Source organism: Physeter macrocephalus, chromosome 5, assembly GCF_002837175.3.
Source record: "Physeter macrocephalus isolate SW-GA chromosome 5, ASM283717v5, whole genome shotgun sequence".
Classification (NCBI taxonomy): Eukaryota; Metazoa; Chordata; class Mammalia; order Artiodactyla; family Physeteridae; genus Physeter; species Physeter macrocephalus.
The window spans coordinates 92,580,366-92,608,245 of NC_041218.1; the positions used below are offsets into that span (position 1 = coordinate 92,580,366).

The 27,880-nt window shown below is 42.7% G+C and overlaps 1 protein-coding gene across 1 annotated transcript; it reads left to right on the forward strand.

Moving 5' to 3' along the window:
* On the forward strand, positions 1-27,379 carry PIK3CG (phosphatidylinositol-4,5-bisphosphate 3-kinase catalytic subunit gamma). Its single transcript, XM_007116492.3, has 10 exons — positions 1-2,007; positions 5,103-5,168; positions 5,280-5,505; positions 6,938-7,041; positions 9,330-9,476; positions 10,879-10,969; positions 11,894-12,024; positions 13,005-13,116; positions 14,304-14,461; positions 27,101-27,379. Exons 1-10 carry the CDS (start codon positions 13-15, stop codon positions 27,377-27,379), a joined length of 3,309 nt encoding a protein of 1,102 aa, XP_007116554.1. The 5' UTR covers positions 1-12.
* The last annotated feature ends 501 nt before the right edge of the window (positions 27,380-27,880 follow it).

Below are 27,880 nucleotides of genomic sequence, written 5' to 3' on the forward strand. Positions count from 1 at the left end.
GTCGCAGAGGGCATGGAGCTGGAGAACCATGAACAGCACGTGGTGCTGAGAGAGGACAGCCGCCGCAGGCGCCGGAGGATGAAGCCGCGCAGCGCGGCGGCCAGCGCGTCCTCCATGGAGCTCATCCCTATTGAGTTCGTGCTGCCCACCAGCCAGCGCAACACCAAGACCCCCGAAACGGCGCTGCTGCACGTGGCTGGCCACGGCAACGTGGAGCAGATGAAGGCCCAGGTGTGGCTGCGTGCGCTGGAGACCAGCGTGGCTGCCGACTTCTACCACCGGCTCAGCCCCGACCACTTCCTCCTGCTCTACCAGAAGAAGGGGCAGTGGTACGAGATCTACGACAAGTACCAGGTGGTGCAGACCCTGGACTGCCTGCGCTACTGGAAGGTGCTGCACCGGAGCCCCGGGCAGATCCACGTGGTGCAGAGGCTCGCGCCCTCGGAGGAGACGCTGGCCTTCCAGCGCCAGCTCACGGCCCTCATTGGCTACGACGTCACCGACGTCAGCAACGTGCACGACGACGAGCTGGAGTTCACGCGTCGCCGACTGGTGACGCCGCGCATGGCCGAGGTGGCCGGCCGCGACACCAAGCTCTACGCCATGCACCCCTGGGTGACGTCCAAGCCCCTCCCCGAGTACCTGCTGAAGAAGATCACCAACAACTGCATCTTCATTGTCATTCATCGCAGCACCACCAGCCAGACCATCAAGGTCTCGGCCGATGACACCCCGGACACCATCCTCCAGAGCTTCTTTACCAAGATGGCCAAGAAGAAGTCCCTGATGGATATCCCTGAAAGCCAGAACGAACAGGACTTTGTGCTGCGCGTCTGTGGCCGAGATGAGTACCTGGTGGGTGAGACGCCCATCAGAAACTTCCAGTGGGTGAGGCAGTGCCTCAAGAACGGGGAAGAGATTCACCTGGTGCTTGACGCTCCGCCGGACCCAGCCCTGGACGAGGTGAGGAAGGAAGAGTGGCCGCTGGTGGACGACTGCACGGGAGTCACCGGCTACCATGAGCAGCTGACCATCCACGGGAAGGACCACGAGAGCGTGTTCACCGTGTCCCTGTGGGACTGTGACCGCAAGTTCAGGGTAAAAATCAGAGGCATTGATATCCCGGTCCTGCCCCGGAACGCGGACCTCACGGTTTTTGTGGAGGCAAACATCCAGTATGGGCAGCAAGTGCTTTGCCAAAGGAGAACCAGCCCCAAACCCTTCACGGAGGAGGTGCTCTGGAACGTGTGGCTTGAGTTCAGTATCAAGATCAAAGACTTACCCAAAGGGGCTCTGCTGAACCTCCAGATCTACTGCGGCAAAGCTCCAGCTCTGTCTGGTAAGGCCTCTGCGGAGACTCCCAGTCCCGAGTCCAGAGGCAAAGCCCAGCTTCTGTATTACGTGAACCTGCTGCTGATAGACCACCGGTTCCTCCTGCGCCACGGGGAGTATGTGCTCCACATGTGGCAGTTATCCGGGAAGGCGGAAGACCAAGGCAGCTTCAATGCTGACAAGCTCACGTCTGCCACCAACCCGGACAAGGAGAACTCAATGTCCATCTCCATTCTTCTGGACAATTACTGTCACCCCATAGCCTTGCCTAAGCATCGGCCCACCCCTGACCCGGAAGGGGACCGGGTTCGAGCAGAAATGCCCAATCAGCTTCGGAAGCAACTAGAGGCGATCATAGCCACTGATCCGCTGAACCCTCTCACAGCCGAAGACAAAGAGTTGCTCTGGCATTTCAGATATGAAAGTCTGAAGGATCCCAAAGCGTATCCGAAGCTCTTTAGCTCAGTGAAATGGGGACAGCAGGAAATTGTGGCCAAAACATATCAACTGTTAGCCAGAAGGGAGGTCTGGGATCAAAGTGCTTTGGATGTTGGATTAACAATGCAACTCTTGGACTGTAACTTTTCGGATGAAAACGTAAGAGCCATTGCAGTTCAGAAACTGGAGAGCTTGGAGGACGATGACGTGCTACATTACCTGCTCCAGCTGGTCCAGGTAGGGGAGGCACTCATCTCAAGGGATTTATCTGCATATGCACAGGTGCCCCGTTCAGCTGTCTTCCAATGCCCCTTGTCCAGAGAGTCACGATCAGTCAAAGGAGATCTAATGAAACTACCTCAAAAAGTAGTAAGCTGTTCCATTTACTTTTTTTTACTGTCTGAGGGCTTGTTGACAAGCATTTTATGACATTAATATTTCTGCTTTTTAGGAGAACCGTTCCCGTGGGAATACTTTGCTCTCATTTACTGTATCAGTGATAGACTTGACTTATCGAATGCTCCCTTGTGCCAAGGCTCCAGGTGATCTACGTGCTTTTCGCGTGTTATCACATTTAACCCTCCCAACAACGATGATAGAGGTCAAGTTAATATTTGCATTTTATATATCAGGAAACTGGGGCACAGAGAGGCTAAGTAATGTGCCCAAGGTCACATACTTTGAAAGACAAATTCAAACCCAGGAGGTCTGACTCCTGGCCCTGCTCTTTTCACTGCATCCCAATATCTGGCATCAACCCAGCAGTGTCAGGACAGTGTGTCCTAGAGGAAAAACGTCATACTCTCTGATTGTACTTGTCACAATTCATAGAGTAACATCTCATATCTGGATGGGACCTTGAAAGCCCCTCGCTTTAGGCAGGTCTGGTACTGTGTGTCCACTCCTCTTCACATGCCTTTCCCTGGGGTCCAGAGAGACGAAATCATTTGCTAAACCCTTGACTAAATCAAGGGTCTCCTTAGGATGTTAAAGAAAGGAGGAAGAGTTCTCTTGTTCACGATAGCCATTCTCAAATTACATTGTGCTGCTTGACAAGGAAGAGGAAGGAAAGGACTTGGAAGGGAATTCTATTTTAGAGAGCAGAAGTGTTCATTCATTAATTCACCAACACAGACTGAATGCTTCCTCAGTTCTGGTTGCTGGATATAGAGCAGGGATCAAAACAGGGCTGGACTCTGCCCTAGTGTAGCTTGTGGTGCGTGAAGACTGACACCAAATGAGTACCCATACAGGCAGATATTGAGTAACGTGTTGTGACAGACACTTGGGGAAAAGCTACAGAGTGTTATGAGAAAAGAATCAGGGGTTCTGGGGACACCTGATTTGGATTGAGGAAGCCAGGGACAGTTCTGAGTAGGTGATGTTTGATCTGAGATGGTTAGGATTAGCCAGGCTGACTGGTGGACACCAAACTGTCTAATCATTATCTATATTTATAGGAAGTTTCTGAAGTTTTCTGATGCGAATTTTGGATACTCTCAACTTTGAATCTTCACCTTCCCATTAGGCAGATACTTGAAACATTATATTTGGCCTTTGCTTTCATCTATCAAATATAACCGATGTTTTTCTCTGCCATGAGTTCAGAGGCTGGCATAAACACTAATGAAAATTTTAGAAAAATCAAAGTATCCTCAGTTTTCTAGCTCTCCATAACAAAAAGAACATAAAACAAATTTGCATGAGATCTGTTCCACGTCCCAAGGCTATCATGAATTATTTTACATTGTCATTTTCACAAGCAAACTTTGCAGAGTTGGAAAATGAATAGTGTTCTTCTTGGAAATGTTTAAATGAAAGAGGTCAATAAGTAATATTAACACTGAATCTGTGGTCCTAAATTTGAAGAAGAGTAGTCATTTGTAAAACTATTTGAGACACTGCAGCTATGGCCAAATGACTCATTCATTCCTAATTAAAATGGTCTCCTGGTTGAGAGCTTCATCGTCTTTACAGAAGTGAAACACGAAGAATGTCAAAAAGACTCACGTTTGGGTTAGAAACTTAACATTTCTGAAGTGACTACTGGTGGCTAAATAACCACAGTCTCAGAATTAAGATCTTAGCTGCAGCTACTGTGGCACCAATTAGAGCACACCTCATCTTTGAAAGCATGGGGATAATTGAAATATTATCGTCAGTATTGTTCTGATCATTTCCAAACTGAAAAACCAGAGTAAGGATTGGAAATCATACCAAAAAGCCCCCAGGCCCTAAAACGTAAAGTGGAATGGGAATATCTCTTATTTCTTAGGAAAAAAGGATAGACCGTATCTATTTATAAAGGAGATACTCTGAGATATTTAATTTTAAACCTCTATTTATGCTTATACATGACATCTACCCTATAATTTTATATGTGCATGTCTGTCTAATGATCAATTTTCGTTAGTCTTACTGCTTTTAAAATTATGAACTATTGCAGACTTGCAGAAAAGTAGAGAATGGTGTAACAAATATCTATGCACCCACCAGAATTTAATTATTTTTCATGTTTTATTTTTAATTGGCTAGGCTGCAGCAGGCAGGGGCGGGGGGTGGGGGGCGAGCTTGGGGCAGCCACCCACCTGGGCCCTGTTTTTGGTCCAGCCCCTATTTTTCACTTGTCATTGGTTCTTTTTCCTCAGTCACAGAGCTGCCACCTATGTGCATATCTGTTATTAGCCAAGCGATGTGAAAACTACTAAACACTGCTGAACCTGAGGAACCAGATAAAACAAGAGATTTTCAGACAAATAGCCCTGTATACACTGCATCATGGCAGGGAGTAATGACCATTCAGTTGCAGTAAGAACCTGGGAGGCAGCACAGTGACTTGCCAGTGAGAGGCCAGCCACACAACTTGAGCAGAAGAGAAGCTATAGGATTTTTAGGATCTTCACATCTAACACACATTTCTCTCCCTGCATGTACAATATGCCCACTGTCTATTTTCTTTCCAACAACCTTTCTTCCCTTCCACTTTTATAGATGTGTTATAGCCATCTCCATCTTTCCCTTCTATTTTTCCAACAAATCAGGTAAGCCTTCATGGGAACAAAAGCCCTCACCTCTTCATCTCTGAAGTCATCAAAAGCACGTGATTGTGAGTCAAGAGTTCTGGCTTCTAATCCTGGTCCTTCAGCAAGTGGTTCACCCTAGCCCAGACTGTCCTTGAAAAGAAAGGATTGAACTTAAGTGCCTGCTCAGATTCTCGTCGCCCTATCCATACAAACCCACTAAGGCAGAGCACCAGTTTTTCTCCGTTTCCTGCTTCCCGATTAATCAATGGAGAATGCAATCCCACAAATGCCAATGTGTTCTTCCTTTAGGCTGTGAAATTTGAACCATACCATGACAGTGCCCTTGCCAGATTTCTGCTGAAGCGTGGTTTAAGAGTAAGTACTTCCATTTTGATAAGAGCGTGACATTTAAAAAGTTACAGAGAATTGGCTGATGGATCTAAGCATTAGTCATAGTAATGGCAACCTTCTTGTTTTCACCCTCAGAACAAACGAATTGGTCACTTCTTATTTTGGTTCTTGAGAAGTGAGATCGCCCAGTCCAGGCACTATCAGCAGAGGTTTGCAGTGATCCTGGAAGCCTATCTGAGGGGCTGTGGCACGGCCATGCTACACGACTTCACCCAGCAAGTCCAAGTAATTGACATGTTACAAAAGGTCACCATTGATATTAAATCGCTCTCTGCTGAAAAGTATGACGTCAGTTCCCAAGGTACGGTGGCTCTGTTCTCTGGGTTCTCTTTCCAAATGCCTTTGTCTCCAAATGCCATCGTTCCTGTGATCCATCTTCCTTCTGGAACGCAAGTCACACCTTCCTCAAGGTAGCCAAGAATACATTTTTTAATCTTCTGTCTTCATGGAGTAAGCAAATTTAAAGTTCCCCCTTTACAAGTTAATATTTTTTAAAACTACATATATATTTTAATGATGAATGTATGATAATAGATGTTAAACTCTTTGAAAACTTAAAACAGCATTATGCAGATGTAAGATGTATTTTTTAAGAGCAACTATGCACACACACAAAAAAGATTAGTTATTTCCAAATATCCCTTCTTCCCCATCTTTCAATACATGCATCTAATTTTCAAGTCCTTGGTCTTTTAAAGTAATGAATTATTGAGAAGTTATTTTTTTACATTTTTTGTATATATGTATCCATATACATCATATATAGCTATATGTACTTCCTATAAAAACATATATATCACCTCCTCTGTGTTCCAATGTTGTCTTCTTATCCCTAAGAAATCCTGTCCCTCAGCCCCTGCTTTAGGAAAATTAATCACTCTTTATCTGTATTCCCATAGGTTCTGGTTGATACTACATTAAATTAAAGTCATTAACCCATCTTTCTGGTCTATTAAACTGTATGAGCCTTGAAGCTAGGAATTATCTCTTATTCACATTTCTATATCTCGATCCACCGCTATGGCTCATAATGGACACTCACAAACATACTCAGCAAGTATTTTAAACTTCTGAATATTTTGATTTGCCATTTTTGCCTTTGAATCTTTTCCAATAAACCAATAATGGTCTCTTCTAAAAATAATAATGATAATAATAATCTTGCTTTTATTTTTATTGTAAGAAAGAAAGAGCAACATTTGTACCAGCCTCCAGTCTGTCTGGTACCCAGGCAGTAATTTTTAATTTATGTATTTTGCCTTCACAATTTTGAGGCTGTCATATTGCCTCCACACAACCTAACTTCCTCTTCTGAAAAGAATTTCCCAAACCCTAACCGAATTCCATTTAATATGGTCTTCCGATACCTGTTTCCCAAATCAGATGGCAGTTTAAAGCTTCACACGTTGGAAAGAAAACTACAGTAATTCCTTACCATTATCCATAAAGCATCCTTCTCCCTCTGACTGCCTGGGTATCCCATATATATTCAGATATTTCTGTTCCCTGTTGTAATGTGTGTACGTTTTTATGTTGTTCCCAGTAAGCCTGACTTATCCTGCCACCCTCGATGGTTAGTTCCTCAAAGACAGAAACCTACCCCCTCTTCTCCTGTTCCTCACCCTACCAAATATATAGAATGTTGTCAATACCTGCGGCCTCAGGAAATGTTAGAGGTGATATTGGTAATTTCTTGAACTCACGTAATTCTTGTGTGCGTTTGACAATTACAGTTATTTCCCAACTTAAGCAAAAGCTTGAAATCCTACAGAATTTGAATCTCCCCCAAAGCTTCAGAGTTCCGTATGACCCTGGACTGAAAGCAGGAGCACTGGTGGTAGGTATCGCCTTGATGTCTCTCCATGGTCTTTATGTCTTGACGATGGCCCTGCCTGCTTTACTGGGCCTAGTGGATAAAAGCTGACGTTTATAGAGAGACAGGGAAGCTGGAAAGTCCCCAGATGGGCTTCCATCATGCCCTTCCCTAATCGCTAGATACTAAAAACCTCAACACCAGGCAATCTTCCATCCATTTTGTTTTAAATCAGCTTTCTTGAGAAACCATTTGTATACAATAAAATGTATCCATTGCAAGTGTACAGTTCAAGGAGTTTTGCCAAACGTATACAACCATATAACCATCACCACAATCAAGATATAGAATATTTCCATAGAAATTTATAGAAAAAATTCTTTCAGATCCCTTTGCAGTTAGTCCTTTCCTCCTTCCATCCTCCATCCCGGATGACAGATCTGTCTTCTGTCGTGTAATTTTGCCCTTTCTAGAATGTCATGAAGTGGAATCATACAGTATGTAGTTTTTATATATGGATTCTTTTACTTAGCATAATGCTCTTAAGATCCATCCATGCTGCTGTGTGTCTCGGTGATCTGTCCCTTTTTATGCCTGAGTAATATTCCCTTGTATGGTTATACCACAGTTTGTTTTCCATTCACCTTCTGAGTAAATATTTAACAGTGAGATAGTTGGGTCAGATGGGACGTGTGTGTTTATAAGATAATGCCAAACTGGTTTTCCATTTTATAATGGCAACCGTGCCATTTTATATTCCCACCACAATGTATGCAAGTTCTGATTGTTCCACATCCTAGAGAACACTTGTTATCATCAGTCTTCTTAATTTTAGCCATTCAAATGGGTATGAAGTGGTACTTCACTGTTGTTTTTATTTGCATTTCCCTAGTGATGTTGAGCATCTTTTCATGTGCTTTTGAGAAGTTTCCATCTTCTTTTGAGAAGTGTCTATTCATATCTTCCATTCACCTTTAATTTAGGTTACCACCTTCTTCTTATTTAGGAGTTATTTATATATTCGGGATACAAATCCTTTATCAGGTATATAGTTTACAAATATTTTCTCCCAGTCTGCGGCTTACCTTTTCATTTTCTTAGTAATGTATTTCAAAGAGCAGAAGCTTTTTAATTCTGATTAAGTCCAATTTATCTCTTTTTCCTTTATGCTTCATGAATTTCGTGTCCTAAGAAATATTTGCTTCATCCAGTGATTCTCAACCAGGGGTGAACCTCCACCTCCTCCACCAAGGGGTATTTGGTAATGTCCAGAGACATTTTTGATTGTTACAACTGGGAGAATGCTACTAGCATCCAGTGGGTAGAGACCAGGGATGCTGCTAAATATCCTACAATACACAGGACAGTCCCCACTGCAACAAAAAATTATCCAGCCCAAAATGTCAGCAGTGCCAAAGTTGAGAAACACTGCCTAATTCAATGTAACAAATATTTTTTCCTAGAAGTTTTATAGTTTTAATCTCACATTTAAGTCTTTGATCCATGTTTAATTTTATATACAATTAGCAGTAAACTGGCTCCAGCAAAAGCACACACTATCCACTGTCCTTTTGAAGTTAGAAATTGGTAGGAATAATGATATATTAATACAGCTTCAAACTCTTTTTGGTTTTTTTTTTTAAAGACCACGTCACATTTTTGATCCACGGTGAATTCACTTTTGGCTAAAACTCCTAAGATTTTCTCTTTTCGAATGCGTGGCTGCTAAACCACATTTCTCCCACCTTGAATTTATTTCGACATATGGGGGTTGGGGGGAGGGGACAGGCATTGTGCCTGAGTGCTAGAGTCTCATCTATTGCTGTTAAATTTCATCTTGTTACATTTGGCCTGGAATTAGACTGCATCTGATTTTTGACAACCATTTTTAGACACGATGGTAGCAATAGAACTCTTTTTTTACAAGCTGATCCTTAGAGGGAGGCCAGATATGTATAGACAAATAACAGCACAATTGCTCTTTGTTAGAGGGGACATGGAAGTACAAGAGTCCTACAGGAGGGGGGCTATACAGAGGATGGGATATGCCACACCTCTTAGGCACCTCCACAGATGCTTAGGGTTCCTCACCACCCACTTTGAGAACCACTGGTTTAAGTGTTGTAACTTGCTCTCACTAGCATTTTCGGATTTGGTGAAAATGCCTTCTGCATTTTTACCCAAATCATTGAAAATCCTTTTCCAACTGGGACTTTGTCCTAGGTGTCTACAGAGATGCTTTGCAAGAGGGTGTGCGTCTCCACAATGTGTCTTCAATTGTGTGTGGGAAACACGTGGCTGTTTTCTTACAGATTGAAAAATGTAAAGTGATGGCCTCCAAGAAAAAGCCCCTGTGGCTTGAGTTTAAATGTGCCGACCCTACAGCTCTGTCAAATGAAACAATTGGAATTATCTTTAAACACGGCGACGATCTGCGCCAGGACATGCTGATTTTACAGGTGTGCTGCTGTTAAGGACATGTTTTTCAGCTATCTGAAACAAGAATTCTGTATTAGATCTAAAAAAATGCCTTCTACTGACCCTGTGTTCCATTCTCCTATTTTGTATGATGAACAGTGATCAAAGATGACATAATAGAGTTTCCACTGGGGGAATATAGCCGTGGACCATTAGATACGAAGTCTAGCGCACCTGACAGTTCTGTCCATTCCTGAGGAGATGCATACCCAGCATTCCCAAATAGCCAGATACACTTCCCTCCCCTAACCGCTTTCTTATACACCATGCATTCCTAGTGTGGCAACATGGAATAGAAACCTATTTACCGCCAAGTATCCACTTTATTCATACCCATAGACATAGCCAGACACTCTCAGATGCTCTCCTTAGATACATCACCTTTGGTACACATCCACATACACAAACTGAAGTGAATGATGTGATAGGAAGGAGAGAGAAGATGAACACGTAGGTGACTGAAGAATTCATGCAGTTACGTAACAAGAGTGAAGAGATTACTAGAACAGAAGATGGATGGTGAAGGTATCAATGTTGATCATTTTCATATTATCTAACATAAACTTTAGCTTTATGTTAGTAATAAGTAATATTCTCTATACCCTAGTTTAATACTGTAGAAGTAACATAATTTCTAATATTTCGTGTGATTTATTTAAAATAGGCGAACCATGGAATCTAAAATATGATACAAATGAACTTATTTACAAAACAGGAATAGACTCACAGACATAGAGAACAAACTTATGGTTACCAAAGGGGAAAGGGTAGGGGGGATAAATGAGGAGTTTGGGATTAACAGATACACACTACTAGATATAAAATAGATTAACAACAAGGACCTACTGTACAGCACAGGGAATTCTACTCAATATCTTGTAATAACCTATAATGGAAAAGAATCTGAAAAAGAATGGGAACAGTAATCATACCCACACTAGGGGGTTAATAAAAAGGATCAACATAAAACAGTCCTCAGTGAATGTCAGCTATCATTATCATCGTCATGATTATTGCCTTGGTTGTAGCCCAAGAGTGCCTTATGGATAAAATAGTGTAAAGATGTTAGAGTGGAACTTTTCTATTGTGGTAAAATACACATAACTAGGAACATTTGAATAATAGATAAATCATGGCTAAAACCTACCCCTGGAGAAATCCAACTATTCTCTTCCCCAAGGTGCCTCTCAGGGACCAAAATTAACAGGCTCCCAAGGAAGGGAAACATTAGAGTACCAGGTTGATAAATAAAAGTACCTTGGTTACTTACATATTTTATGTTCACTTCAATATTTTGTGTTACCAGAGAAGACTGTTGTTGTTTTTAACAGAGAAGAATAATACATATTTATAATGAAAACGTTTTTGTGTTTTGATGCCCAGATTCTACGAATCATGGAGTCCATTTGGGAGACTGAATCTTTGGATCTGTGCCTCCTGCCATATGGTTGCATTTCAACTGGCGACAAAATAGGTACGTGGAGACCTCAGAAGATGAATATGCTGCTCATCTCATTTTAAAAGACCACCATCCCATGGGACTTCCCTGGCAGTCCCGTGGTTAAGACTCTGCACTTCCACTGCAGGGGGCACAGGTTCGATCCCTGGTTGAGGAACTAAGATTTCGCATGCCAAGCGGCCATCATCCCTTCAGTGTAGGCATTTAGAAACAGAAAATGTACAATCATAATCCATATAAAAAGGAAGAAGATGTTCCAAGGCTGGTGCATGTGACTCAGTTTAATACAGACATGTTGAAAATATATGAATGCATGATGCAACTCCTTGTGACTGACTGTACATGCAAATGATTTTAGTGAGAACTTGTTCCTTCCTCTTTACTTCTCCACCGCTAAATTGTCACTCGTTTCATTGCACAGTAAACTTCTCTCTCACAAATAACATTTAAAAGTAGATGGAAAGATCTGTCACTTGTTTTACCATCCCAGACTGTACATTATCAAAGCTATTACATACTCTCCTCTTAGGTGCTTTTACAGACATTTCACATTTTAATTTCAATCAAACAGATTTTTCGTCAAGTTTCCAATTTGAGAAGTAGAGAACATCATTCCCATTTGACCCTGGAATTTAAAAAAGGAAAAGGCACAGGTTGCCAAGGGAAGAAGGATGTGTTCGGCACATTAATGCTTTTGCTTATTCAAAACCAACCCTTTCCTCTCTTCATTCAGGGATAGTGAAAGCAGGTCCCACACAACTTCCCTATCCGCCTCCTTTTCTTTCTCTTCCTCCTAAGAAAACCACCAGCACGAACCTGGAAAATAACCCTGTGGTTAAGAAAGCTCTCTGCCCTCCACTCAACAAAGACACAGCCATTCCTCCTCTGGGTCAGGCACTCAGCCCCAGTTCACATCAGACTCTGTGCATCTTCCTGCAGGAATGATCGAGATCGTGAAAGACGCCACGACGATCGCCAAAATTCAGCAAAGCACAGTGGGCAACACAGGCGCCTTTAAAGATGAAGTCCTGAATCACTGGCTCAAAGAGAAATGCCCTATTGAAGAAAAGGTGAGCTCCTGCCTCCCCCCACTCTGAAGGCTCCTGACAAGTTATCATGATACAGCAGAATAAGGACATGTTTTTAAGGGGTCTACCAGTGCCATGCCTCCTGACTCACTGGTGAAGCACCTTCCTCCTGAGCTCCTTGGGGTTTAAGCGCTTTCCTCTGGTGACACAGCAGATCTGTGCAAAACAGAGGTGCTCACTCAGACCTCGCTGAGCATTTGCTTCTCCTTTGATTATCAGGCCTGCTTTGCATAAAATTTGGTTCTGGGAAATAACTTGTTAGCATTTTTTATGACCATCTATTTCTTTCGTTCAGCAGAAAAGTTTAGTTACCACAGATAAACTCTTTACTACCTGGAAACACTACAGACCCTAAAAAGTAATTTAGAATTTACCACTGCACCCTAATTTAAATGGTAAATTATGGATGCTCAAAATGTCACTTCCATTCCTCAGAAGTACATCCGCTGAGTCCTTCACAAGCTGTTCAGCTGCTGGTTAAAATTCTGTTGTAGAGGATTAGCACTTCTCATTTGCGTGGGTAGCAGTCTTTCGGGGAGGAAATATAATTAGTAGCATTTATTAGTCTGTTAAAAATGTGGATTTGTGAACCCGTGTGTACTTTTAAGTGGTCACAAGCAAAACGTATGTTCACCAACGAAGGAGGAATCATTACAGATTCTGTATTGGCGTTGGCAAATGATGCATGGAAAGGCAGTGAACCCTCTGATTAAATTACTGTTGTCCTTTGACTGTTGTTTCCTCCTCACGCTGCTGTGATTCACTGTATCTTCACCTAAAATGTAAGTAGCGCAGTGAGAAAGTTGGCTCCTAATAGATAGAACGTTAATGATATAAGGTACCACTGACTTGCTCTCTGAAAATGATTCCCAGAACAGTGTCTTTCTGGGAGTCCTTTGTAACAGATTCACGCTGCTCTTTGTAGTTAGGACACAACTAATATTTGGTTGCATTTTAACTAGTTTCAGGCAGCGGTGGAGAGATTCGTTTATTCCTGTGCTGGCTACTGTGTGGCAACCTTTGTTCTTGGAATAGGTGACAGACACAATGACAATATTATGATCTCAGAGACAGGTGAGTTTATTTTTTATAGAGTCATGTTTTTTGATTGTGGTAAAATATGCATAACATAAAATTTACCATTTTAACCAGTTTTAAGTGTGTACTCTAGTGGCATTAACTGCACTCACATTGTTGTACAACCATCACCACCATCCATCTTCAGAACCTCGTCATCTTCCCCAATGGGACCTCTGTACCCATTAAACACTAACCCCCCATCCCTGCCTTCCCCAGCACAGAGTAATTTTTACATGGAGCTCAAGGTTGGAGCAAAGATCTAGAGGTCATTATTGTACAGGGACACAGAGGCTGTGATCAACCTCTGGAGGACCCAGGAGTGAGTGACAGAAGAAGATGCAGCAAAGGAGAATTAAGAAGGACAAGCCAGACAGGAGCTAGAAAGCTAGGAAGGTGGGCGTGATCAACAGTGTCAGATGGTGAAGAGAAGCAACAGAAAGGGTCACCTTTTTTTGATACCCTTCAATCTGAAATGCCGTGCCTTCCTCACCTACTGGCTCCTCGCTGGGTCACTGTCCACTCTGACAGTGGTCAGTATTGGCTGCATACCATGACATTTTCCTCTAGAGTCTGGAAAAAAAACACTATATCAGGGTAAATCGCTAACTCTCTGTGGGAATCAACAGATAATGCATTTATGGATCACTCACATGATAGAGAGCTCTGTAAATGAGAAGAGAGGAAGGGAATCGTGGTGGTGATGGTGACAGTGGTAGAAATTGACCCAAAGGAGATCCAAAATGATTTATTTCTAGCCTGCTACTCAAAAATAAAAGATGGCTTGCCCTCCCCCAAACAGAGTGAAACATCAGTCTCTCCTGAGTTACATAAAGAGCATAAGAGAGTCTTGGGCATAAAGACGACATATAAGCCAGAGAGTTTTGGTTTATATTTGTAAGAACAATTCTGAGACAAGAATTTTTTTAATGGCCTTTGGCTGTCATTGAAAGAACACCAGAAGGATATCAAAACTACGCTTGTTTCAAAGAGCGCTTTGTGGCTACTACTACACACACCTGCTAAGACAAAATACATCACAAGCAAAGAGTAAAAATAGCTCTCTCACCCAAGATAGCTCATTTTCAGGCAACTTCAAAATATTTCAAGAAATGAACAAACCAGGGTGTTGTTTGCAAGTGCTGATGCCAGTATAATGACGTCAGACATTTTCTTCTCTTAAGGAAATCTGTTTCATATTGACTTTGGGCACATCCTTGGGAATTACAAAAGTTTCCTGGGCATTAATAAAGAGAGAGTGCCATTCGTGCTAACTCCAGACTTCCTGTTTGTGATGGGGACTTCTGCAAAGAAGACAAGTCTGCACTTCCAGAAATTTCAGGTAATTGGCCTCCCTCTCGACCACCTACTGGGAACATCAACCAGATGGCGCCTGCAGCCCTCACCTGTCACTTCGCTTTGATGCTTCTCTCGCCTCTGCCCACCCGCTTCCAGTGTGACCCACCCCCTGCCCCCAATCGCCTCTGTTCCTTTCCCAAGTGCAAAATGAAGCTTCTCAGTAAGCCCCTCTCCTAAAACCAGACAGCAAATAAAAGCATTCCATAATCAGTGAGACTGGCGAATATAGAACAGCAGGATGACACGGCCCTGCTGACAGGGCTTTAAGGAAGAGCACCTGGCAGGCAGGTTTAGCCTTTGAATATTTACCTAATCAAGACGTTGCCTAAAAGATGCAAATTTTACATATATTTTTCAGGACTCGCCAATGATGGTGAGCTTCTCTTGATTGTTGCTACAGGTGTGTATTTATCAGTTGCTAACACAGGAAATTCTTGCTTGTCTCTTTTTGTAAAGGAGGGTCCCTTCTCTCATTTGAAACCTCATCAGCTCAACTACAGTTGTCCTGAGAGCTCTGGCTTGTCCCACTTCACCTGTCCACCAGCTCCTCCATGGGTCTCCCAGCTCCCTGCGGGGGGTATCCACATTCGGCTTTCTCTTTCTATTCCTTCCTGGTCTACGTTCACTTTTGACTATCAGATGGTATTTCAAATACCCAAGGAGTAAAATGTTCACTCTTGCAAATTTAATAACTGTGAATGAACGTAACTCAGAAAGTCATCATTGCTACCGCAGTATACCTATTTTAGAGCCGTACAAACACAAAACCCATCACTAGAGGCAACAAGTGATTACTTTATGTGCACATTTGTCTCAGGCTCCCTTTAAATAGCCCCCTCCCTTAGCGCCTCTGAAACATGGTTTGATTTGTACCGGCATTTCAGGACTCTTCCTCCTGAGTGTCTATTTGAGGACCACGTTAACCTTGAGAGATGACATGGGCCTTGACGTTCAGTGGAACAGGAACTGGGATGTATTGTTTTGAAACCTGTCTGTGCTTGTTTGTTCTCCTGGGCTGATTTTCGATGTAGTGGTTACCAGACTTCCCCTCCCACAGCTCCAGGGGTGGTTGTCAGAGAAACTGAGATCTCTGTGGCCAGATGGTCTTAGGATTTTTAGTGTGTTTTTCTGCATAAACTCAACTGGGTTTCAGACTATTTCCAGGGATTTGACACATTTCAGTCCTGTTTCTCTTTAAGGTTAAAAGTCACATATTGTGACAATTCCTGGAAGAGAAAAATGGTTACACACACACACACACACACACAAACCTGGAAGCGTTTTACCATTTAAAGGGGAGGCGGGAAATACTAAATTCTCCTCTCGTGGAGGTGGGGTTCATCTCCTTTGAACAAACACAGCAGCAATCGTGCCATTTGAACACTCAGGGAGACACGAGGTCTTTTTGGCCAGTGGTTTTCTCCAGAATGACTGCCCATCTGTCCTGTTGTTGACAACATTGCCATAGACCCTACAGTACCGTGTCACTCCTAAAATCCCAGCAGTAATTCTCTTGTAGTCTTTTTTGTTGTCATTTTAAGTTTCAAAATATTCTTTAATGAAAAGATTGGGGTTTGGGGAGGCCCCCCCAGAGGTTGCCTCCCCATCTGGGCAGCTTCCAACCAAAGCAACAACTCTTTGCAGGGAGTCTGTCCTCTCCGTCTGGGAGCATTTCTCCATCCTTTTTGTGACCAAAGCTTGTTTCTTGAGCATTTAGAACCTCTTTCATTAAAGCAACATCCAGGCAGCATGTGTACTGCCAAAAACACACCTTGGTAAATTTTTTTGTATTTCTATATGTCTATGTTTTGCAGTGTTGGCATACCCTTTGATTGAATGTATGGACTTTAGCCTTAAACACAGATCAGCCTGGCATTGTAGTTGAAAGGATGGGCTTCGGAGCGGATCAACTTGAGCTTGAATCCTGGCTCTGCTGCTTAATCGCTATGGATGTGATGCAAATTGCTTATCCTTTCAGAACCTTGGTTTCCTCATCTGTGCAGTGGGAATTCTAAGGCCCACCTCATGTGGGGTTTTTTTTAGGGATTATTTATGTGAAATATGTAGAAAGCTTGGCCTAGTGCCTAGTCCACAGCAGGAACTCAATCAACGGAGCCGCCATTGTCATATCCATCACAGGGGGTCCTCAAACTTTGAAAACTTTTAGGTTGAGAAGCCCTCTGTGAAATGAGATCTCAAGCAGATCTTTAATACATAAAACACAATGAAGTAGCATTGTTCCCGTTGAAGAGCAAGTGAGGGGTTCAGGCTCTTTCTCCCCCACCTGCCCCCTTATCTGCTGGTCTCCAAGCGTTTCCCACCCTCCTCAGTCACATCAGGAAAAAGGCTGAACACATATACATATATGTGTACAATGCTACATCTGCAGAACTTCTAAAGTTTCCAGCTTGACAAAGATGAGCAGCGAGTTGTTTCATCTTTTGCCTCAGACCTGCTGACAGTTTTTTGTTTTTTTTACATACTACTAACCCTTCCAGAAGATATTCTGTTTCTTCGTCATGTGCTCTCTTTTTGAGATGAAGTCCTTCAAGGTCAGGGAGCACGTCTCTCAACTCTCTAAATAGCATCCCAGGATCGTGTATAACAAAGCTGCCATTTCTAGGTAGGCTGGAAGATGTTGTATGTATTTACATTTTGAATGAAAGGTATCCTTGTTTCCAGCAAATCGCTAATTTTGCATTGATAAGGTTCATGAATGCATGCAGCACATTTGAATCACCTGTTGGGAAGGGTGGAGAAGAGCTGGCCCACTTTTTGTTGAGCCTGAAGGGAGCCTTCTCCACAAAGACTTAAAAACCTACCCAGCTCATGGTAAGAGGACAGAGTCAGGGGAACTGAAAGAGGAAAGTGTGACTCTGTCCCGCCCCCCTCTTCTTTCCAAGGTAGCTCGTTTAGCCTAGGACCAGATTCATGAGCTATTTCTAAAGAGGGCAGAGTTCATGAACAAGCCGTAATAAGACAAAAAGACATAAAACCAAAGCCTACTATTTGAACCCAAGATTATCTGTTTGCCTTTGGAGAAGCATCCTACACACAGGGTGCTAAACAGATATATCGCAATGATGATGATTTTGATAAATCAATTCTCTATAGAAAATAAAATCTCTCCCTTACTAAAGAGAGAAAAAAATTAAACAATGGTTTTCCCACTGTTAATGTATTTTAGAACCACTTGATTTGAAATGTCCCTGAACAATTATAGAACATACTCACATGCAAATACATTGATATCATTGGCAAATGAAATTTGGCTTCTCATTTACTTTTATGTAAGAACGTGGGGTTTTTTTTCTCAATTTTTGAAAGTAGCAAATGCTTCCTTAAAAAAAAAAGCCAGCAAAATATTAAAAATATCAGGATATAAAATACCCACTGTCCCACCTTCCAAAAATAACACTGTCAACATTTTAGTGGTTCTCCTTCATTCTGTAAATATTTGGTCTTTTACCTAAATAAGCTCTCTCATCAGTTGTATCATTGTAGCTTTAAATGTTTCAAACTCTGTACTTCTCACTTGTTGTTTTGATTAGGAAAGGAATGAAGAGGGGACACCATAATTGGAAACACTCTGAATCTGAGTTTGGATCTGACTTCTAATTCCATTTCAACCACTATCACCTTAAAGACCAAATTAATCAGAATGTGGTTAAAAACTGAACTTAAGCAGCAGACACAACGTTACTCCCTTACTTTAAACCATTTAGTGGCTTCTCATCTCGTTTTGAATCGTTCCTGGACGTCTAGGCTCACCCTACAAGCCCCTGCCCCCTCTAGCCTCCCCCAAGGCACCAGCCTTCCCCCTGCACCTGCCCCCAGTCCGGGCCTCCTCCCTGGAACGGCCTTCACTGCCGTCTGCCCAAATGTCATCCCTCGGAGCCCTCTTCTAGAGGAGGCCCCTCGTGTTATCCTGGCCACAACGCGCTGCGTGTTGCCTTCGGAGCGTCCATCACAGCAGGTAGTTCTTGGCACCGCTGCTGTGTGTCTCTCCCTTGCCAGAGGCAGCTCTGGGCAGCAGGGCCATGTCTGACCTGCATCCCGCACGTGGGTCCTGAGACCTAGGATGCCCTCAGTAGGTACCAGTCGGTAGAGGAGCGATTCCTGCCCCGGGGAGGAGATGAATGAGACTAGAGAACCCCTCTGGTTTCTTCCTTCCCCACAATACATCGTATTCTGTGAGTTTATGAAGTGGTAACTCAGGCACAGATTGACAAGCTGCCATTGCATGGCTGTTAGTTAATAAGCCTACGAGATGCAGTTAAATACCACACATCCAGAGAGGAAGTAAGCCTAATTATGAAATCTAATGTTTTGGTAAATAATACAGACCTGTGTCATCTGGTGCCTAGTCGTATCTGTGTGGCGATTTCCTTAGTGACATAAACATTACTTTTTTTTTTTCCCAGTCAGAGCAGTAGTCATGCCGATGGGACACTCAGGATAAACCTGCAGTGTACATTCGACATAGGACAGTTTGCAAGGAGTGTGAAACTTGGCCTTGGAGAGGCAAGCAAGCATCTTGAAGACGTTCTTTGCACGCAGTAGCAACTAAACAAATGTGTGTTGTCAGATGGAGCTGAAGAAGTCAGGGGAGTCAAGTAACCTCTTGACATGCGCAGCCCTGCGCAGTGGGCGGCGATGAGCGTATTTAAAAGGCACTTTTGCCCCTAGATGTCACCCTTAAGAAGGGTTTGGTAGGAGAGAAGTCTGGAGGCCCTACACGGCGTTGCTTTAATCTAGGAGGCCCGTTTCATCAGCCCCCGCCGGGTCACCACCATGGGCAGTGTTGTCGCCAAGCCAGGGCGTCCGCAGGCCCCTCACCCGGCAGGCTCCGCCCCGCCCCCCGTCTCTACGCAGTGTCCTGGCTCGCGTTCCCACGAACCTACATTCGGAGTCCATGTCTCCGGTGGTCTCGCTCTCACCTCAGACGCCAGGATGTTGTAACTACTTCTGTCTCAGCTCCTCCTATTAACCCTGCCTGTTAACCTGCCTCTAGGACTGAGACCCTGCTCCCTCCTGCCGTTCGCCTTGCTGGAGACTCCCATGCGCTCCCTAACCCCAGACACGGGGACCGACGGGGGACCATGGACACCTTCCCTCTGGCACTCTTCTGTGCTACTCCCCAGTCCTAGGCTCTGACTCCCCTTACTCGCTTGCACGTGTATATACCTCTAACTGCCTGCACCTGGCACCTGCCTGGCTGGGCTTCCTCAGCCCCCTGCTTCATCCTGTTTGAGTCACCAGGCCCTGTTTGTCCCTATCCAAGACGGCACACCCATTCAACACACGACTACCTCTCAGGTCGTGTGCCAGGCCCAGGGAAGGCTCATGTCTTCACAGTTGAATTCCCTTCAGATACGACTGTTCCCTAATTCACCCGGATTTTAAAGCAATGCCCCACATTGACCTTGACTTCGGCACACGAGGCATTCATTCGTCATGCATTTGAGGATCATGTGCGGTGTGGCAGACGCACTGCAGGGCCCAGGTGACGCGAGCAGGGGCACGGCCCCAGAGCCCAGCCGAAGAGACGCGCGCGTAGCTCTGTAGTGAGGATTTCACCAACGGTTTGCGGAGGGAGCAATGATTCCTGTCCTGGCGGGTAGAAGACGGCCGTGGAGTGAAGGGAATGTTTTTTCTCGGGGGCCTTAAGGTCTGAGTTCATTTTCATTTTGCCTGGCAGATGCAGGAAGTCAGAGAGAAGAACATAAGCAAGGGCGTGGAGTTAGGATTTAGTTATCAGTATTTTGGGAACAAAGAGTACAGTCGTCCAGGATGGATGGAACCTAGGTATACGTGAGCGTGTGTGGTGGAATTTGAGGCGAGAAGGGAAATTTGGATCCAATCTGAAGCAGTGCATGGGCTGGATTAGGGGGTAGAGAGCCAAGCAAAAGAGTCGCTTGGAGCGCAAATGAGTAATCACAAATTAACGTAAGAAAGGCCTATTATAAGTCAACAGGGAGATGAGTTGGTTGAATTGTGCCTAATATATTGAGTCGGTAAAGGATTTGCATCCTCTTGGGATTTACATCCTGGCCCACTAACGAGGTCGAGCTCAGCCTCCTGCATTCCAGTACTGAAGACTCCAGTACTTCCTCCTCTCTCCACACGCTGCATCAGAAGATGCCTTCAGAGACGTGTCCGCATCAGCCGTGGGTAGAAGCTCGCATATGTCGGTGTGATTTCTCTGCCAGATGCAGACTTGCATGGGCTTGTAGAATTGTTAGGACTTAGATAAGCTTGCCAAATTTTATCACTTTTCTGGAAAAGATGTGAGCACAAGACTGGAAAGGTGGCCTTGGACTGGATTTGTGCATTAATCCACCAGCATGCGGTGTCACTCGGTTCCTTAGATTAGACCCCTGTTACTTTTAAACATTTATCGAGATTAACCTTCTAACTGGCATCCTTCTCTCAGTGTTTAGTTTCTCTTAGAGAATTGTTTTGTCTTGCATCAGAATATTATCGAGGACATTATTCACCGCGTTACAAAGTGTACTTTTTATAAAGATCCTCTTGCAAAAGTTCTCTCAGGTCTTAGAAAAGTTGTGTTTCTCCTAAACAAATAGTTTTTTTTCATCTTCTGAACATTGGATGAAGTAACTGATTCGATTTGCCTTTTGGCTGAAGATACATTTGAAGGCCGCCCTTAGCAAGAATATAGGATTTGTGATGTATAGTTTTAGTCTCTTTTCCAAACCCATTGTGGATCCCTTTGCTTCTTCTACCCACTTCTAATTAATGTTACTGTGACCTTTGTGTATCCAAATAATGCACCTTCAACCCTCTTTGGAACAAGGCACAAAAATAAACACACACACATACATACGGTCTGTTTAGAGTAGTTAACTAAAGTAGAACAGCTTAATTGTACCTTCAGGTTTCTAATGAGCTTCTAGCTAAATATTTGAGAAGATGGCAGTACAGCCCTTCCCTCTGGTAGACAGAGCTAGTCTGGGAATCATTTCTAAGTCCTTAAAGATGGCAATCCTAAGTCAAACTCCACAAACGCACGACCAAGTGTCAGACACACTCTTCTTTCAGATTTGCCAGATTCCAGCATTACTAGGTCCTGATCATTGACCTCCTCTGTTTTGCCAGAATAACTTCTAAAGGCATTGCTTAGCCAGCTCGTTGATTTTTATTTTAAAAAAATGAAATTCTCTTTGACAAATCTTATTTTTTCTCCCCTGTCCCTGAGGAAGGAGACAGGGGAGAAAAACTAATAGTAATAGTAATGTGGCAGACAGAGGCTGCATTACTATTTAGGAAAAGTAGGTGGGTGAGGACATGTCTTCTCATTGATGAGTATATGTGAGTTTTGTTTCTCTCTCTCCTCTCAGCCTGGATTCTTTTTCTGGAGTTTCTGTTTTATGGCCGTGAGGTTACTTCCTCATTTTTGTAGCTGTGTACAGTAATATTTCACTTCCACTTTGTTTCTAGATGAGAATGGAGGCGTTTGGTTTTAAGAAAAAGTAGGACTATTCCACATGACCCTGGACTGTCTAAAGCAGCCGCAGTTCATTGGTGGTTAAAAAATTAATAGATTATGCATAGAAACGACTTTGTTTTCAGTATAGTAAACTGGTAAGTTGGGCCAGTGAACGAATCAAGTCAAAGTGTTGATGCTGAAATGGTAATAGTTTCCTTTGTTCTTAAGACCTATGAGAGGGGTAGCTCTGTAAAAAGCCACCTTTGCTTTGGTACTGGTGGCTGTAATTAAGGCATTTGAATCAGCCCTGAAATAAAGAGCAGATTGCCTACTATATAGGCTCAATCTACTTATTAGCTACTAATGGGTAGTGGTCCAGCCAACGACAGTAACGATGCTACACTGTTCCCCACGTTCACACTAGTTAACAAGTGCCTTAAACCAAGTCCTGGACATCAGGTTCTTCCTTTCCCCCTTCTCTGCTCCATAGTACAAAGCCTCAACCGGCAGTTGAGAGGACAGGATGAGGATGCATGTGGTCAGTGGCCGGCAGCCCTGGCAGAAGGGAGAATTCTGTTGCTACAGCCAATAACTTCTGTGTTCCGTGCTTCCCCCCGAGCTCCCCAAGCCATATCCTCACAGCCCCTCAAACCACAGGCCTCTGCTGAGGCAGCACGGTCAGGAAGCTCAGACAGACCCTATGGCTGAGTCCAAGGGCAGAAATGAAACCCCTGGGGCTTGAGCAGGCAGAGCAAGGGCCCACCTGGGCCCCTCCTAGCAAGAGAACCATCTGCTATGTAGCCAGTGTGCTATATGCTTCCATCATCTCCCTCACCTTCTGGGGCCAGCGCCAAGGCACCCCCTCCATTGACTCCGGTGGGAGGGGGCCTCATCTCCTTCCTGCCCTGGCCCAGCCCACCCCTAGGTCTCTGCTGTCGGAGGGGAATTTTTGGACAGGTGGTCTAGATGGCAAGGTGACCTCCTCAGTGATGAGAAGTGTGTGACTTCTTACACTGTCAATAATAATAGCCAACCCTTTACACAGCATTTGAATCTCACCACAATCCCATGACACGGGTACTGTTGTTGTTATTATTATTCTGATTCTAAGATGAGGAAACCAAGGTCCAGAGAGGTTACGTAACTTCTCTGATGACAAACAGCTTGTCGATAATAAAGCCACGAGTTGAATCCAGGCAGTGAGGTGTGACTGTGTGCTTTTAACCCCTGCTCCACACACCTTTAAGCAGAAGATAATTAAGTCTGTACCACGTCTCTAAGTCTGCACCGCCAAACAGAATTTACACAGTGTGTCTGACCAGTATGGAGCATGTGGTTAAATTTGGAGATGAAATTTCGTTCTCGTAGAAGTGACCCTTGGGTGTGAAAATTAGAACTAACCGAATAAATTCAAGCCAGCAGAAATTCCTTATATAGGAGAGGTGGCCTTGGAGAACAACAGGACAGTTTCTTCCCTTTCATATGTCTCTGTGGCTACAGCGATTGGTGAATCGGTGCATGGCCACTTAAATATTTACCGAGCACCCATGGATTGGTGTTATAATGACTTGACCCCAGATTAATTTTCCCCCTCAAAATTTTCCTGTTAAAGAGTTTGACCACACAGTGGGCTCAGACAGCAGGGGTTTGCCCAGAGCCCCCGGTGTACAGAAGGCTAGAAAATAATTAAACAGCAGAATGCCCTCTAATTCAAAATCAAAAGGCATCCCCATATCTGCCCTTGTGAAAATTGTGCGAGTTGACCAGCTAACGAGACTGTTGCCTGGGGTGAAGTCTGCCCCTAGCCTGTGTAATTGCCAAGAAATGAGAGAGACCTCATTGGGTCCTAGGGATGAGCAAAAGAAAATGATTTCCGGCCGTAAGTGGAATCATTAAGCAAGCAAGAGCGCTGATGGACCACAGCCGCTTCCAGGGCGCGAGAGGTGCCTGGACCAAGGCAGGAACAGCCCAAATAGTGTTGAGTCTCTTGCTTTGTGGTAAGTAAGCAGGGAGGAGATGCAGAGTTCATCTCCCCTCCAGGTAGGGAAGGGAGAGGACTAACATTTACTGAATGCTCCTTATGTACCACCCTCTATGTTGAGCATTTTATGTATATAGTCTGACTTAAAAAATGCCAGAATAGTCCATGGGTTTTTGTACCTGGACAGGGTGATGCGTACACAATCCAGCCTTGACATACAGAATGACACAGGCCTGACCCCCGCTATGATTGGGGTTACCCTGCCACGTGCAGGTTACACAGACAAGATCATCTAAAAGCAGAAAGAAAAATCACTATTAAAATTTTGACCGGTAAACTTATATTCTTCATTCCTATGTAAGTATTTTGTGCCCATTTACCAAAATGGGATTGTACTACATGTGGTGTTTCATACCTGCTTTTTAAAACTCGCTTTTACACGCTTATTAAATACTCTTCTACAAGATCATTCTAGTAGTTACAGAGCTATGTAGATACTTTCATAAACCCTTTTTATCGATCTCCGAGTGTAGGATATTTAAGTTGCTTTCAAGTTTCCACAACGTTAAACAATGTTCTAATGAACATTCTTGTGGATAAATCACTGCAAAATTATCCATATTTTTTAAAGGTAAATTCCTAGCTTGGAAATTGCTGGCTAAAAGGATTCTGACGTTTTTTAAGTCAAGTTTATTGAAGCATAATTCAGACAGAGCGGAATTCAGCCTTTTCAGGTGTACAGTTCTTTGAATTTTGACAAATGTATCAGTTATGTAACCACCACCACAATTAAGTTATATAAGATTTATAAGTATTTTAAAGCTTTTGATGCATGTTGTCAGTCGTCTGCTAGGAAAAGTATACCATCTACCAACAGGCTATGAAAGGTGAACATTAGAGATTATCCTTAAAAATTAAAAAAAAAAAAAAAAAAAAAAAGATTTTCCAATTTGGTATGTGAATGTTTCCATCTCATGTTCAGTTACATTTATTTGATTACTAATGAGGTTGTATATTTTTTCATATGTTTGTTATCTGGTTTTATGTCTTATAGTACGACATACTATATCTTTGGCCTATATTTCTAGCCGACTGTTTATCTCTTTCTTATTGCTTTGTAAGAACTATCGGGGGCTAGGGATGAAGAAGTGATCTGTCATGTTGCAGATATGTTTTCTCTTGTCCTTTGCCTCTTTTAATATTGTTTATAGCTTTTTTTTCTCAAAAATTTGAAGTTTCCGTAATCTCTCCATCTTTTCCTTATGGATTCCACCTTGGAAATCAGCTTCAAAAAGTCCTTCCTTTCTCATTCCATGATTATTTAAATAGTTTCCCTTCTTCCATTTAAATGTTTAATTATTTTGGAATTTATTTCGGTATATCACATGGGAGAAACTTGATTTTCCACCCAAATTATGAGCCAATTGTACCACCCCTGTTGATCAGATAATCTTTTCCCCCACTAATCTGAGTCACCTTTATTATATATTTAATATGTACTTAGATATGTCTCTGAACTTTCCATTGTGTTCCACAAAATTTCTTATCTTTTTTGGAGAAGAATAGGTACTATATCACACAGTTTTAACTATTGTAGTTTTATAATGTCCTTTAATATCTAGGATGGCAAGCACTGTTTTTCGTTACTATACTTTTTCAGAATGTTCTCTCAGGCCCTAATTATCCCAGATGAACTTAAAAACATATCTGGGTTTAAATATCCAATAGGAATTTTTATTCAATTTCATTACATTTATAGATTAATCTGAGAAAAAATTTTATCTTTATAATAAACAGTTTTATCACTGAGGAACATGCCATGTCACTCAACACGTTCAAGTTTTCTTTTACTTACTTCGGTAAATGTTTACAGTTTTTAAAAAATGGGTTCTGCATGTTTTGTGTAGGTGTTTATCTCAGGAATCATGGGGGTTTTGTTACCATTATTCACAGCATCCGTCTTTTTACTTTCTAACTGGTGGCTCCTACTTATAGCATTCTATCTATTAATTTTATAAAAAGCTAGTTTAATAAAAACTAGGTACAGTAGTGTTTTAGTTTTCTTCCCCTTCAGTGTTCCTAGAAGACAATGGTTATTTGTAAATACAAATGATTTTACCTTCACTTTTCTGATCTTATACATTTCTTTTTCCCAGGCATTATTCAGAATGATTGTGACTGGTAATTTCAGATCATTCTTCACATCATTTCATTTTTGTCACATGTTAAATTACATGTTACTTTTATAAAAATCAAAAGAGGCTTTTAATCCAGTACCTTACGATGAACTACTCTTGCAAGTTTCTGATAAACCCTAGTTGCCTATGGAGTGTTATTCTCTTAACATTTTACTCAGTATTTTATTTGAAATATTTAAACCTGTAAGCATTAATTCCAGTTTTCTTTAATATGCCATCTTTGCCAAATTATGATATTAAGGTTTGACTATTCTGATTTTGTAAAATTGGGAACTTGCAACTTTTTCTTCATGTTGGAACAATTTAGTTGGCATGAGCATATGCCTGTTGCTTCAGAAGTGGGATTAACTCACCTGTCACCTGCTCCAAGGCTTTTGCAGAAGGCACCAGCCATAGCATTGTTGAAAGCCCTCTCTCACTCAGTATTCAGAATTTATTTTAAATTTCCAAAGGTCATTCAACAATTTTGAGAGTCAGACAATGAAAAACTAATTCATCTGTCTTCTTAGGACAGGACACATTGGAAAATAAAGATGAAAACTACCTAAATCTCAAACACCACATTTCCATCCCTTCTTTGGATTCCATTAGCTCTTGGCAAACATTATTTACGCTTACATAAAGTTATGTGGTTCCTGGATGGTGTTCAAAAACTGACTCATTCCTCTTCAGAGACTACAGAAATTTCCACCCTCATTTGCCTAGAAAAGAGACTGAAGTAAAAAGAGTAAGAAATAAGATGAAACTTACTGTATCGGTTTGCTTTCCTTGAGCACACCCTGGGTGTGTGCAACCAAACTACACTGCTTCAGAGATTATAAAAGCAGTCTATGTTCTCAAGTTTTTCATCTGAGGCAGGGGACCTGCCTTGCTTGTGATGATTTCCTCGCAGGGACAGGATAATGCCTTGTAAATTCCAAAACAGCCTGCTGGTCTTCAGCCTACTTCGATGCCATAACAACAGTTAACAGCGTTTTCTTTCCCTTTATCCAGGATGTCTGCGTCAAGGCTTACCTAGCCCTTCGTCATCACACAAACCTACTCATCATCCTCTTCTCCATGATGCTGATGACAGGAATGCCCCAGTTAACCAGCAAAGAAGATATCGAATACATTCGGGATGCCCTGACAGTGGGGAAGAGCGAGGAGGATGCTAAAAAGTATTTTCTGGATCAGATTGAAGTTTGCAGAGACAAAGGATGGACTGTGCAGTTTAACTGGTTCCTACATCTTGTTCTTGGCATCAAACAAGGGGAGAAACATTCTGCCTAATACTCTGGGCTAGAATTTAAAAGCTTGAAATCTGTACGGCGGTCATCAAACTTGATTGAAAATGTCATAGGACATTAAGAAAGCTGCCACTTGAGAAATACAGCTCTTTCTCTAGCTGAACTCTTCACTGGAGAAAAATATTGGTACGTCTGATGGTTTAAGTGATGTTCAATTTCAGCCTTATTTGCAGGTTTGTTTTTTTCTCATTTGTCTCCATGATGTTGGAGAACATTCTAAGTTTAAACAGCCTCATTCCTCCCTCATTGTGGCTGATGTTTTGACTACCATACTATTGAGTACTTCTGGAAATTCTTTGGAATAATTGGTAACATCTCTTTTCAATCTGGGCTTCTTCTCAATTTGGGTTATCCTTGTGTTTCTCAAACTCTTTTCAGAAGAAAAAAATATGATCATTGTAACCTTTGTCTCATTCCGTAAATGACACTTCCGAACGTCCCCTCCATAGCTGCAGATGTTAGTGATGTGCTAAAAGCAAGCAAA

Coding starts and splice junctions, on each gene's coding strand:
- PIK3CG (XM_007116492.3), top strand. CDS start 13: ATGGAGCTGGAGAACCATGAACAGCACGTGGTGCTGAGAGAGGACAGC. Junction 5,169..5,279: donor TGCTGAAGCGTGGTTTAAGA/GTAAGTACTTCC, acceptor TTTCACCCTCAG/AACAAACGAATTGGTCACTT. Junction 7,042..9,329: donor TGAAAGCAGGAGCACTGGTG/GTAGGTATCGCC, acceptor GTTTTCTTACAG/ATTGAAAAATGTAAAGTGAT.